This window comes from Ruditapes philippinarum, unplaced genomic scaffold (genome assembly GCF_026571515.1).
Source record: "Ruditapes philippinarum isolate M1 unplaced genomic scaffold, ASM2657151v2 ctg3026_1_1_1_1, whole genome shotgun sequence".
NCBI classification, from domain to species: domain Eukaryota; kingdom Metazoa; phylum Mollusca; class Bivalvia; order Venerida; family Veneridae; genus Ruditapes; species Ruditapes philippinarum.
Window position 1 is genome coordinate 34490 of NW_026861249.1, and position 14517 is coordinate 49006.

General features: G+C 32.3%; 1 protein-coding gene across 1 annotated transcript in view; it reads right to left on the bottom strand.

Moving 5' to 3' along the window:
• Positions 1-11008: 11008 nt before the first annotated feature.
• Positions 11009-14517, bottom strand: part of LOC132715032 (hemicentin-1-like) — a 38312-nt gene continuing 34803 nt past the window's right edge. Inside the window, exon 13 of the mRNA XM_060698004.1 lies at positions 11009-13915. Within this exon, the coding sequence (XP_060553987.1) occupies positions 13845-13915 (71 nt within the window). The 3' untranslated portion in view covers positions 11009-13844. The remainder of the gene's footprint in view (positions 13916-14517) is intronic.

Here is a 14517-nt window from a genome sequence, read left to right on the forward strand (position 1 = left end):
TTTTTAAAAAAAGAAAATTTTTCCCCATATAAAATAAAAAACCTTGGTTTTCAGTTTTTTTTGTAAAAAATCGGCGGGGGTATTTTTTAAATTTTTAACAAATTTTGCTTTTTAACTTTATGTTTGTATTAACCAGAAATTATATTCATTTTTTTTAAAACCAAAAAACTTTTTTCACCGGGGCGCCTTTTAATAAAAATTTTTAGCCCCCGGGGGAAACATTTACCCCCAACTCTGCCCCGTTTTTTTTGGGTCCTCCGCTTTTTTTCCCCGTGAATTTTTGTTTAACAAACCCGAAACAAAAAAAACATCAAAAACAATAAGGGGAAAAACACAAAAAATTACTGATTTAAAAGAATCCCATTTCCATTTTTTAATTAACCCTTTTTTTAAATATTTAAAATTTTTTAAATAGGGGTTAAAAAAAAACAAATTAATTTAAAACCCCCTTTTTTTTTTTTTTTAACTTTTCCGGGGGCATTTTGAAAAACAAAGTAAACAAAAAAAACTACTTTACGTTTTTTTAAACCTATTCTACCCCCCCTCCATTACCCTTTTACTTTTCCCTTTTTTAACAACTTTTTAAATTTTGAAACATTTCAACAATTTTTTTTAAAAAATAATTTAACCCCAACAAAACCCAAAAAATTACCTTTTCCCCACCACCTTTTACATTACATTGAGGCTCTTGCGCATCCAGAGCCTGGTCCAAAAGGGTTTGCTTTGTCCAATTTTAGAGAAAACTAGATGGTTACAAATTTTTAACAAATGAAGATTTTCAAAATTTCGTTTTCGGGGTTAGGAGACCAATCTCACAATATTTAGCGTTTCTCCAGAATGATTACGGACAATATCGTGTTACTACAATAAACAGTATTGGGACTTATAATCAGTATTTTTTCTCTCTTACAAACAAGGTAAGTTTTTTAGAAAACACTGATAATATTTTGAAAAAAAATGTTTGAGCAGGCAACATCGACACTGCTTATTTATATTCAAATCGTATGTCCTAGCAATTTAAATGATATAGATAGATACATCAAAATAAAATGGATTTTATTGAAAAACAATATTATAATTAACAACAATATATGCTTACTGCCATATTTTTTACCATTTACATAGAAAATCTAAAATGTGTCGAAACATAGAGTAACACATACATGTATGAATGTTTGAAGACTGTTTACAAAGACGACACTGCAGATTCATATAAAGTAAATACAATTGGTGAAGCAATCAATAAATAAATGCAAATAAATGCAATGAATAGAAAAACTGTTTCTGGAAAATACGTCTAAGTCTGAAATTGATATGTTGCAAATGAAAAATATTAAAAATAAGATCATAAAATGTAGATCGATATAAAATGAGAACTGAAACCAGTATCACTATAGTTTAACATTGACGAAAGATTATCGATATTAAGAAGTTAAGCTATTACACACGTGTCAATGACAAGACAAATACAAAAAAAAACAGCTACAAACACACTGGAAATCATAATTACGGTTTTAACTCGTTCAGTATGTAATAATCTGTTGTCCAAACGTAATTTACAAACGTACTTAACCATTGCAGAACCGGCTTCACAACAAGTAAGAAAAGAGGATTGTAAAGATGTAATACACTGACAATTGGTATAGTTTTAGGAACAGTTTTCTCTCATCCTCACAATTTACGCAACTTCAATAACCGTTCTATGGAAACGGAATGTCTCCTTCAGTAAAAATCGAAGTAGCACTTTGATGATGGAAAAATATAGGTAAGCAACATGTATAAACAAATAACTATGCGGTATTAATTGAACATTTACAATATATATATAGATAATATTCCAGTTTTTCCTATAAAATACATGATTTATTTTCGTCGAGTGGTATGAAAATAAATATTTCATGAGTGGCGTTATGACAAGTTGAACATAAATCTTGTATTCAGAGAAAAAAGAAATTCTGTTTATAATATACATAATTCTATTTGATATTACACTATGAAAGTATTCCCCTTACATTTTGTGTATTGGCTGAATTTAGAAAAAGTAGTCCGGCAAGACACCAGTGAGAATACATAAAATATGATTTTACAATCAAATACGGAATATGAAAATACGAATTTTTTATTTCACCAGTATGACGTGATGTCATATACATAGCGTTAAAATAGTGATAAACAGAATCCCTAAAGAAAGCCCAACACGGCAAAATTGTAAAATTGCAAATGCTACTGTTACACTTTAGGCATGTCATTGAAAAAATACACTTTTTTAGCAATTTAGCATTCTTATTTTATATATTATGTGATATGTGCAGCCTGACTGGGACTCGAACCCGGGACCCTCGGAATACCGTACCGCGGCTCTACCGACTGAGCTATCCGGCTGCTTACACATCTTCTCCCCTAAATAGTGAACAGTCCGTGACATACTCCCCTGCTATATTGAAATTCGTCCTCGAATTTCACAGAGTTACAGATCAATGTAAATGAAACTCTGAGCTATATCAGTCACGGCCCAAGTTGGGCGCCAAATGTCACAGGGTGAGAAAAATGTGCAGCCTGACCGGGACTCGAACCCGGGACCCTCGGAATACCGTACCGAGGCTCTACCGACTGAGCTATCTTGCCGCTTACACATCTTCTCCCCTAAATAGTGAACAGTTCTGAACCGTGACAAATAGCATAGTATATTCGTGTAGGTTTAATACTTAATTTATTGAATTCGTTGAATAAACAATATTATGCTCGCCAGAGGCTCGCATACTATGATTTTATTCAACTCCTTCAATAAATTTAGTATAAAATCTACATTCATTCAATATCCACTATATATAGCTGATAGATGAAACTATATGATAAAACTTAAAAACGCTACTTTTTATACCCCTGGGTATATAGGAGTCACCCGGTGGTTGGTCGGTCGGTCCAGCGGTTCGTTGCATTTTCCTTGTCCGGAGCATAACTTAAAGTCTAAAAGTTGAAATTCAATACAACTTCAAACAATGGTCAAGAACATTAAGAGGAAATGCAGTGCACAAGAAACATAACTCTTCACTAATTACAGAGTTATTGTCCTTTGTTACTTTTCATTGTCCGGAGCATAGCTTGTAAACTACTGGTAGGAATTGAAAACAACTTCATATAATGGTCAGACACATAAAGGAAAAGTGCAGTGCACAAAAACCATAATTCTATCTAAAGTAATTAAAGAGTTGGTGCCCTTTGTAATTTTTCCATTGCTTTCATTTGTTCGGACCATAACTTGAAGACTAATGTTTGGAATTCAATTTAACTTCATACAAGGGTGAAGAACATTAAGAGAAAGTGAGTGAAGTGAACAAGAACCATAACTCAATTTTGACTAATTACAGAGTTACTGCCCTTTGATATTTGTTCCATTGCTTTTTTGTTCGAAGCATAACTTAAAGACTCATATTTGGAATTCAAAACAACTTCATATAATGATCAAGCACATTGAGAGGATGTGCAGTACACTGGAATCATAACTCCATCTTGACTCATTACACAGTTATTGTCCTTTGTTACTTGTCCGGAGTATTACCTGAAAAGTATTGTATGGAATTCAAAACAACTTCATACAATGGTCAAGCATAGTAAGAAGAAGTACAGTGCAAAGGAAATGCCTTTTGCTACTTTTCCATTGCTTTTTTCTTGTCCAGAGCATAACTTGAAAACTACTGGTTGGAATTTAATACAATTTCATACACTGGTCAAGTATATTGAGATGAAGCGCAGTGCACAGAAACCATAACTCTTTCTTGACATATTTAAGAGTGTTTGCCCTTTGTTACTTTTTATTGCCCAATGCATACCTTGAAAATTAATGGTAACAACCATAACTCAATCATTATTTTTTACAAGGTGTTTTGTTTCTAGTAACCTCATTTCCGAAGCAGTCTTGCGGGGGTATTAATCACATTTAGTGATAGTCCTAGTTTCAATAGCTTTGTATAATTCTGTTGTGAATTATGTTGGATAAATTCGTTGTTGGAAGAGTCGTTGTTGCACGTTACTAAAATTGTGACTCAGGTCGCCATGTAAAACATCTGACTGCAACGGTTTGCCTGGTACCAAATTATCAAAAGAAAATGCGACATGGCATCTCACTGGAACTTGAAAACCGACACTGAAAATGAAAAGTAGAGAACGAAACGCGGAGCGCATACTTTGTTTGATCTTTTTTTGTTTGGGCATTTACATTTGCAGAAGCCCTCGGGTCTATGAAGTCCGTCGTTCGTCCCGTTCTTTAAGCACGTCCTCGTGCATCTGCAAATGATAATGCTCGACAAAAACATCGCCCTTTTATTATGCATAACATTTGTCGATATATCTATCGCTAATCGCTTTTGCTTTTGTAAGATCTCTTTTTAGTAATTAGTGTTTACTATAACAAGTGCTCAAACAAGAGGTGCATTTTATATCTATTAGATGAATATGAGTAACATTTCAAATATGTTGAAATTATAGAACATAACCGTAATAGCACTTTTTGCAAAATATGTTTTATAGAAATTGTTTTGTATTTAAGGCATAGACAGAGGCAATGAATTACAGGGACAAACGTAAGTAGTTTTTTTGTTGTTTTTCTTCTTTATTTATTTAATTTTATTTTATTTATTTATTTATTTATTTATTATTTTAATAATTTATTTATTTTTCTATTACTTTGGTGAGAAAGCTTAGCTTATGTACTATAGATTGATAATTGAAATGTAAAACATTGTATAATAACGATAACGAATAAGATACATGCCTTTTTCATAATACATAGAAGACAATTCTTTAAATGTTTATACCAAATAAATCATTTGATTGATTAAAACTATTACACTTTAGTTTTGAAATGATTTAATAATATGCACCTTTTGTTGTATTTGTTTTGTGTTCTTAACTTATATATGCCCCCTTCCTGTAGACAAATATTTTCCGGCATATTTTTCATTTTCTAGAACATACGTCAATATTAACAGTTCATCAAACGACCAAGACGTACAGCAACGCGTTGAAAGTAAAGCTACTTTTGAAGACGATCCAAGTAAAACATTGTATACAGATCTGGATGACTTTTCATGGGATAAAGGAAATAATGTGTATGAATGCTATCAAAAGAAATTGATAATTAATTAAGGGAGATGACTACCATGAGCTATTGTAGCTCTCGGTCCAATTCCTTTCTGCTTAAATTGTAAAATTATTAACATGTATATATTACGTTGAATACAAATATGTTTAAACCAAAAGAAATTGATAACATTACTATATAAAGCGTAACTGTTAACATTGCATTTATATGCATAGACTATGCATTGTTTTTTTGTTTTTTTTTTTGTTTTTTTTTGTTTTTTTGTTGTTTTTTTTTAGCTCACCAGAGCGAGCTATTAGTATCAAAGGTGGATACTCCGGCGTCCGTCGACCGTCGTCATGCGTCAACAATCGTCCTCTTCTCTGAAACTGCTGGGCAGATTTACTTCAAATTTGGTCTGTAGCATCCTTGTGACAGTCACACTTGAATTTGCTCATGTCATTTCAATTGGCCCCTTTAAGGGGTCAGCAGAGCTAAAAATAGAAAAACCTTTAAACATCTTATTCTACAGAACTAATGGATTGATGATCACCAAACTTTGTCTGTAGCATTCTTGAGTAGTGTTATATCAAGTTTGGTCATATTAATTTGATTGGCCCCTTTTAGGGGTCTCTAGGGCTAAAAATAGAAAAACCTTTAAACAACTTCTTCTACAGAACCAACAAATGGATTATCACCAAATTTGGTCTGTAGCATTCTTGGGTAGTCTTTTATCAAGTTTGCTCATATGAATTTGATTGGCCCCTTTTAGGGGCCACTAAAGCTAAAAATAGAAATACCATTAAACGTCTCTTTCTACAGAACTAATGGATGAATGATCACCAAACTTTGTCTGTAGCATTCTTAGGTAGTCTTTTATCAAGTTTGCTCATGTCATTTCAATTGGCTCCTTTTAGGGGTCAGCAGAGCTAAAAATAGAAAACCTTTAAACATCTTCTTCTACAGAACTAATGGATGGATGATCACCAAACTTTGTCTGTAGCATTCTTGAGTAGTGTTATATCAAGTTTGCTCATATTAATTTGTTTGGCCCCTTTTATGGGCTGCTAAAGCTAAAAATAGAAATACCTTTAAACGTCTCTTTCTACAGAACTAATGAATGGATGATCAACAAACTTTTTCTGTAGCATTCTTGAGTAGTGTTTTATCAAGTTTGCTCATATTAATTTGATTGGCCCCTTTTAAGGGTCTCTAGGGCTAAAAATAGAAAAACCTTTAAACATCTTCTTCTACAGAACTAATGGATTGATGATCACCAAACTTTGTCTGTAGCATTCTTGGGTAGTCTTTTATCAAGTTTGCTCATATTAATTTGATTGGCCCCTTTTATGGGCTGCTAAAGCTAAAAATAGAAATACCTTTAAACGTCTCTTTCTACAGAACTAATGGATAGATGATCACCAAACTTTTTCTGTAGCATTCTTGGGTAGTCCTTTATCAAGTTTGCTCATATAAATTTGATTGGCCCCTTTTAGGGGCAACTTAAGATAAAAATAGAAAAATATATTAAAGAATGTATAATTATCCATTGGAAGCTGTGTGCCTTATTACGGGTCTAGTAAAATTGGTCTTTTCTTAAAAAATAAGTGCCTGTTTTTTAATGACACTTTATATTTATATTGTAACCTCCTTTAGTTTGTAGAATTTAAAACACAGCTTTGTGTGAAGTTGAAACATGTTTATTTTATATTTACAAAGAGACTGTATAGTAATTATAAGTATGATCAAATATGAAATTTGATGAAAGGGAAACAACCTATGTTAGAATGTCTTTCATAAATGTGATCTGTTACGCAATTATTCTAAGCTGGGAGTAATGACCTGTTTGCTGATGAAATTATTTGAGGTCATGACCAACGGGGAGAGAAAAGTTGATATTTACAAAATCACTTGAACATAATGATAAACAACACACTTTATAGTGATGATTTATCTTAAATGTTTTCAGAAATAGGTAATACTTAATTGGCAAGGTAGTATACAGCTATATTATACAGTAAATGTTTTTTTTCAAGTTTGAATACTTTCACATTTAATCAATTATTATGCTTTGTATCTGAACTGTAAACATATCTGCACATAGTTTTTCATTTGACATGCTAAAATAAAACCCTGATCCTAAAACTCACTAGACATGCACTATGGCAAAGTTCAATGGTATAGAAAAAATAAAGTTCTGATTTTTTTTACAAATGCAATCTTGTTAAGCATAAAATCTGCCATAGAATTTGGATACACTGATTACATCAAAAACTATCTATAGGGTCATTGGTAGGTCAGTGAACAGAATTTTTCTCCAGGAAATAAAATTAGGCCAAAAGAAAGATTTTATTTTCTGCACTTTAATAACAAAGATGAGTTTGTATGCTCATTTTTTTATATTAAATTCTGTTAAAATTGTTTTTTTTATAATCTTTATTGAATTGGATTCAAACTTGGAGAAAGCACATTTCAATTAATTTCGGAAGACATTGTTGAACCTTGTTTCATGTCCATAGTTGAAAGTTGATGTCAGTTGAGATATCAGATATCACTTATGTGATTTTTTTATGTATAGACTTTATGTTTGGACAAGGGTTGTAATTTCTGATGCTGAATTGAATTTTCATATCAGCTGACCTGCTTTGATTTCTTTGATATCATTTGACCTACTTTCTTGTTTATTGACATACAGACTTGTTATTTGGATAAGGGATGTAATTTGTGATGCTGAATTGAATTTCTTTTGCTGACCTTCTTTTGATATATTTACATTGTTTTACCTATTGTCATTCTTAGGTACAGTTATATTAACATATAGAATGTATAAAAACATTGTTACTTCAAACATCTTCACCTTACATATTTTCCATGTGTCATTTTGTGTATTCATTCATAAAAGTTAAGAAAAAAAGTCCTATCAAAATTACCCCTGCTCTATTGGTCAATTATTCTGCATTTATTCTACATAGTCTCATAGGAATACACTTGCAACATAAATATTTTTGATAAAGCCTTTCCAAAATATTAGAAAATATTTTCAGTTTATAAAGTGGACAATGAATGGTGGGCCATATGAATGATCTACGGTCATCTTGGCCATATGGTTTATTATGAAGGAAAAAAACAATCAATGCTGTAAAGTATATAGCTACATGGGCAAGTTAAAGTTGAGCTTTCTAACATTAAAAAACAGTTGTTCCTGGTGAGCGACTAAGGGCCATCATGGCCCTCTTGTTTTGTATATTTGGAAATATTTAACACAGACGTGCTGTGATACATTATAACACAAATAGTGGATAATTCAGCTCAAATTGACAACAATAAATGACTTTTCTTATATTTTCATCTTATATTTTGACTAAATCCGTTGCTTTTAAAAAGTCGCAAGTCATGAGTTGTGATTTTTAGTTTAACTACGTCTAACATAGCGCACTAATAATAATGCTTATAGTTTTTCATAAAAATGATAATGGAAATTGTAGTATTATAATAAAACAAAGTGTTTATAAAAAACAAAAAGTCATTATTTATATCTATACACTAGATGGAATGATTGCGATTATTATTTATATCTCCCGCCTGCTGAGCCCAATCGTCATGCTAATTCAAATGTCGCTTGTTCAATCCTCGGGCGAGGCGAAAATTCTCAGACTGAGTGTAAATTGATTTCGGACTTATATTTTGATTAATTGTCTCTTACCACAGATTCAAAAATCATGGGTCACTTGCCCAGAAATTGGTTATTTCTAGTGAATTATCCGGATAAGTCGGTTATAAGGATTGACCGTCGATGTATGACTAAAATGTGTTAAAACCGGCTTTAAAAAAGAAACAGAAAAAATATTATGCAAGCTTATATGTTTTAAATTTGTAGTTATTGTAATGGAAAAAAAGATCAACAATAAAACAAAGGTGTTTTTATATGAAGAACAATGAGAGTCGTTCCGATGATTTATTAGTATGAATGCTACCATTTTAGTAATGGATTGAAACATAACAATTCCATTATCACTGAACTTATCATTTATTCAACTTACAACAAGAGCCATGTCAACATGGCCATCCCCCGCCGAATGTGTTTGCTCATTGGAAGAATGTATATGTAGTAGAGCAAAATAATTCCATTTTAAGAGGTCTTTTGGTAATGAAAACTGATGGCTATAGTGATTACAGATTTGAAACCTATGTGAATACTGATGGCTGAAAATAACAAAGGGCAATTACTGAAAAATAATGCAGGGTAGGTTATCATTCTTGTGTGCTGCATCCCTCCTCAGTAAAATCTATCCACCTATGAAGTTTCAAGTTGATACCTCAAATACTTTTTGAGAAAAAAATTGAATTGAAAAGTTAAGTATGAAAAAGATCAAAGGGCAATAACTCAAAAATTATTAAAGGTAGAGTTATCATTCTTGTGCAGTGCACACCTCCTGAGTAAGATCTATGCACCTATGAAGTTTCATTTTGATATCTCAAAGGCTTTTTGAGTTATGCTCTGGACAAAAATTAATTTTGAAAAATAACAAAGGGCAATAACTCAAAAATAATGCAGGGTAGAGTTATCATTCTTATGCAATGCACTCCTCCTCAATGAGATCCATCCACCTATGAAGTTTCAAGTTGATACCTCAAATACTTTTTGAGATAAGCTCTGGACAAAATAGCATGAAAAAAAACAAAGGGCAATAACTCAAAAATTGTATAGGGAAGAGTTATCAGTCTTGCGCACAACATTCCTCCTCAATAAGATCTATCCACCTATGACATTTCATGTTGATATCTCAAACACTTTTTGAGTTATGCTCCACTCAGGTGAAAAATTAGGTATGAAAAATAACAAAGGGCAATAACTCAAAAATTATGAAAGGTAGAGTTATCATTCTTGTGCACTGCACACCTCCTGAGTGAGATCTATGCACCTATGAAGTTTCATGTTAATATCTCATAGGCTTTTGGAGTTATGCTCTGGACAAAAATCAATTTTGAAAAATAACAAAGGGCAATAAGTCAAAAATCATGCAAGGTAGAGTTAGCATTCTTGTGCACTGCACTCCTCCTCAATGAGGTCTATCCACCTATGAAGTTTCAAGTTGATAACTCAAATACTTTTAGAGATATGCTCCGGACAAAAATGTCGGACGGAAGGACGGACGGACGGACGGAAGGACGGACGGACGGAAGGTCGGACGGACGGAGACTATTTCTATATCCTCCGCCGAAATTTTTCGGCGGGGGATAATAACCAATTGAATATTTGATACCGTAAATACTTGAAAGTAAGACTATTTGATGCACCATTTTAGAAATTTAAAATGATATAATTGATATTTAGGTATCGTTACTTTCCTAATTATCAATCGTCATAGAAAGTAACTAGAATGTATAATCAATAATAAAAATATTGTACCCCGGGACATATCATTTTGATATATTCTGATGTATATCCCATCAGCATTTTTTTCACGTCTAAATTGTTTCTAATGCAGAAACCTTAATGATTATGAGGCATTGTTATTGTACTGTAGCATTGGTGATCGTTGTTTTGAGAGCAGCGTACCAGAATCTTATCATGTTACATATGAGTCTAATAACAGGTAAAATGTTAGACACGAAATTTGTGGATTGAATTATTTGTTTTCTTTTACATAAGAAATATTGAGATTTCTTTGAATAAGTGTCAAAAAAATTGTTACTGTGCGCATGTCGAGGAAATGATCTTTTTTATTTAAAAATAAAACTTTAAAGACTAAGTATGGGACGTTTAACTGTCTTGTTTCTTGTTGTTTGTTTGTGTTATTTGTGTATGTTATTCGTTGCCCTTCGATTAAGGATTCTGTAATGAAGACATTAGTCAGTCAGCAGTTAAGAGCATGATCATACTGCAGGAATATAAATCTTGCCTGGATCTTTATACATTTGGACGGTGGTTAAGCTCTTGGCTGGTAACAAAGGCTAATAACGTCTAATTCCATTAGTGTACGTTTAATATGGGAGTAAAATAAAAAGATTTATCAATTTATGGCCAACGATATTTCATTTGAAGGAAAGAAATGTTGAATATCACATTTTATGCTATTTCTGTCAATACCCCCGTGAACATTAGGCGACTGTGTTAAAATGCGACAAAGTCTCTGCATAAATCTTATAAGAAAATGGCATAGTTTGATGCATACACTTGTTCCTCTTCCGCTTAATATAATAAGGTCCTGGATGATTTAAATTCAAGCATTTTTTCCAAAAGCTTTCACTTGTTACTACAACATGTATAACGTATTCATTCTTTTTATTCCATTGAACATACATTTGAAATTTAAAGATAATTTCATTGGAAAATTTGATTTAATATGAGGTTCATCTCACTGAGATACTAAAATGGCACCTTCACACTGCCATTTCCATGATCAATCATATTGCCTGTCCGCACTTTTTTTATCATATTATGTCATTTACTTTACGATACACAATTTTTTACCAACGTAAACAAAATTTAAGGCACATTATACATCAGCAAAGAGTTGATATTTCCTTCTTAAACAAAGGGCAAACATGAGATTACTAAAATTTTAAATAATGGTGACTTCGTGCTGCGCATTGTCTTTGTCAGGTGGACGTTTGAGCTACTTTTATGAACACAAATCAATTACTTGAAGTGATATAGTATTAGTTTATAGTGTTGACGTCTCCGGGTAAATTTATAAATCTAAAATGTCAGTCGTACTTTGAACGTTAAAGGTATCTCAAATTAGAAGACTCAAGTTAAGCTTTGAGCATTATACGCGTAATGAGATAATAAAAGATTTGTTAGGCAAAAGTCACAAGATGTGTAGGTTTATGACTTAATATCGTTACAATCGATATTGTTGTGAATCCGGGTCCTGACTTCCTTATCGAAACGTCGCCTGCCAGTGCCGTCACAACTATGACCGGTAATAAGCCATTTGATAAAAGATGATGAGCTTGAATTGTCTGTTTTAATTTAATAAATTAAATATTGTTCGCTCTCTATTACTTTATCCTCTATTACATGGAACATTTCTTTACAGTCATTTATTAATTCTTAAAAGCTCTAAGAATATTATTGAGGTGTTGTACTTGACATATAGTCTTCTTATTGTGAATATGTGTGCCTTGTTATTTTAAAATCCTGAAGAAGTTCTTGATCGGACAGAAAATATACCCTAAAACAGACTATGTTAATTTTTGACCACAAAGTGTGACCTTGAACTTGAAGGTAGGGATGCAGGTGTTGTGTATGACACATTGTCTTCTTATAGTGGCTATTTGTGGCAAGTATTTACAAACTCTTTCGATCTATGAAAACGTTACGGACTGGACACAAAAATATACACAATAACAGACTGTGTTAATCTTTGACCTCCAAGTGTGACCTTGACCTTGGAGGTAGGTGACCGGTTGTTGCGCATGACACATTGTCTTATTATTATGAACAATTGTGGCAAGTATTTACAAAATCCCTTCAACAATAAAGAAGTTATAGACCGGACACGACATATACCCTCAAATAGACAATGTTGACCTTGAATGAGCAAGTGCGACCTTGACCTTGGAGATAGGGGTCTGGTTTTTGTGCAGGACACATCGTCTTATTATAACAAACATTTGTGTTAAGTTATTTCAGATTCCTTTGATAAATGACAAAGTAATGGACCGGACATGAAAGTGTTACGGACGGACAGACGGATGGACAGACGGACGGACGTTCCTACGAATGGGCATTTATTGGGTATTTCTTTTGTTTAAAAGTACCCAATAAGACAACAAAAGTACCGAACAATACTGACGGAATGAATAGAATTACCCAACAAGTGTCCATTCGTGTGTTCAAGGTACCCAACAAGTGTCCATTCGTGCGCCCGGACAGACGGACGGACAGACGGACGGAGCCAATTTCTATATCCCTCTTTTTTTCTTTGACCAACATATATAAATGGATCAAATAAACGTATTAGCAAGATCTTATTTTATTTTCTGACATTTATCAGCGTTCTTTTCTTAAATGTGTCCAGTTGATCATATATCTGAGTTTTTGTTGTTATTTAGGTAGTTAAAAGGAAAATATAATTTTCATTGAAACGTTGCAAGAGAAAGATAATCTTCTTCTGATGTATACCTGATACAGCTTCTATGTTTAACTCAAAATAATGAAACTTAAAAAAAATGTTGTGTCTTCGTTGAAAGAAACATATTGTGTAAAGCAATAACAAGTATTTTTTCAAATCATATGGTAAGAATGTATACGCTAGTAACAGAAAGAATCTAGATAGATAAATTAGGTTTTTTTTGATAACTGCTTTCTAAATAACTAGCTATCATTTGCAGTCTAAATATTTGCTTCTACTGTTTTCGCTGTTTGCAAGTTAGTGTGAAAGTAAATAATATAAGGTGAAATTAAAAAAAAAACTTTTGAATCTTTGTTACAAAAAAAGTTAGAAATGAATAAAGAATTAATATTAACGAACATGTAAAAAAAGAATAATTAAGCAATGTCATTGTTCGTCTATCATATAGACTCTAGTTCATTTTTTTCACTGTCATTGTATTATACTCTAAATAACATAAATAGAGAACATTCTTTATTTTGTACCGATCTTAATTAAAATCTGCTAAAACTAATAACAAAGTAATATTTCGTATCAACACATTTTTGTGAAGAAAATTCCATGATATAAACAATCTAGAGACATTGTCACTTTTCACGTTGAAATCTTTTCCTAATGAATATTTCTCCGCCAATGGTTCTTTATTTGAAGCCTCCACATTTTAGGTTTTCGTACATATTTACATTGTCAGTGGTATCGTGGGTTTGAAGAGCTGGAAAAAAAATAGTAGATTTATTTGTATATAAGGTGAAACGTTTACAAAAGTTAAACAATTATCAGATTTTGTTATGACAATTTTGCCTCAATGCGCATCTTGTCAAAACTAAAACTCATATCGTTGCAAAGTGTTTAGACAATAACAAAAAAATGTGTATAACTATGTTAAATACACTTGCTACTATGCCTATGATTTCAACAGATTATGAGTGCAAACAGACCGATTTTCAGTCAGTGACCCGGGGCCGATAACTGATAATCATAATCGGCCAACTGAACATGAATACGTGCACAAACTGAAACAATAACGTCATATTTTTTGTCATCAAAAAAGCTACCTGTAAATGTGAAAATAGGATTGAAGCACGAATAGCTTTATTTTATAATGAGAACATAGCGTTTTTTCTACAAACACAGCTTTAATGAATTTTAAAAAAAAAATACTAGATACAATTTCATTCCGTGAACATAATTAGAGCTTCTTGATTCGGTTACATTCACATAAGGAAAGCAACTCTGGAGAAATTACAGCAGAAAGTACAGTTGAAAACTACAGCATCGCAATTTAAATTAACGAAATTTCAAAGTAAATTTTAG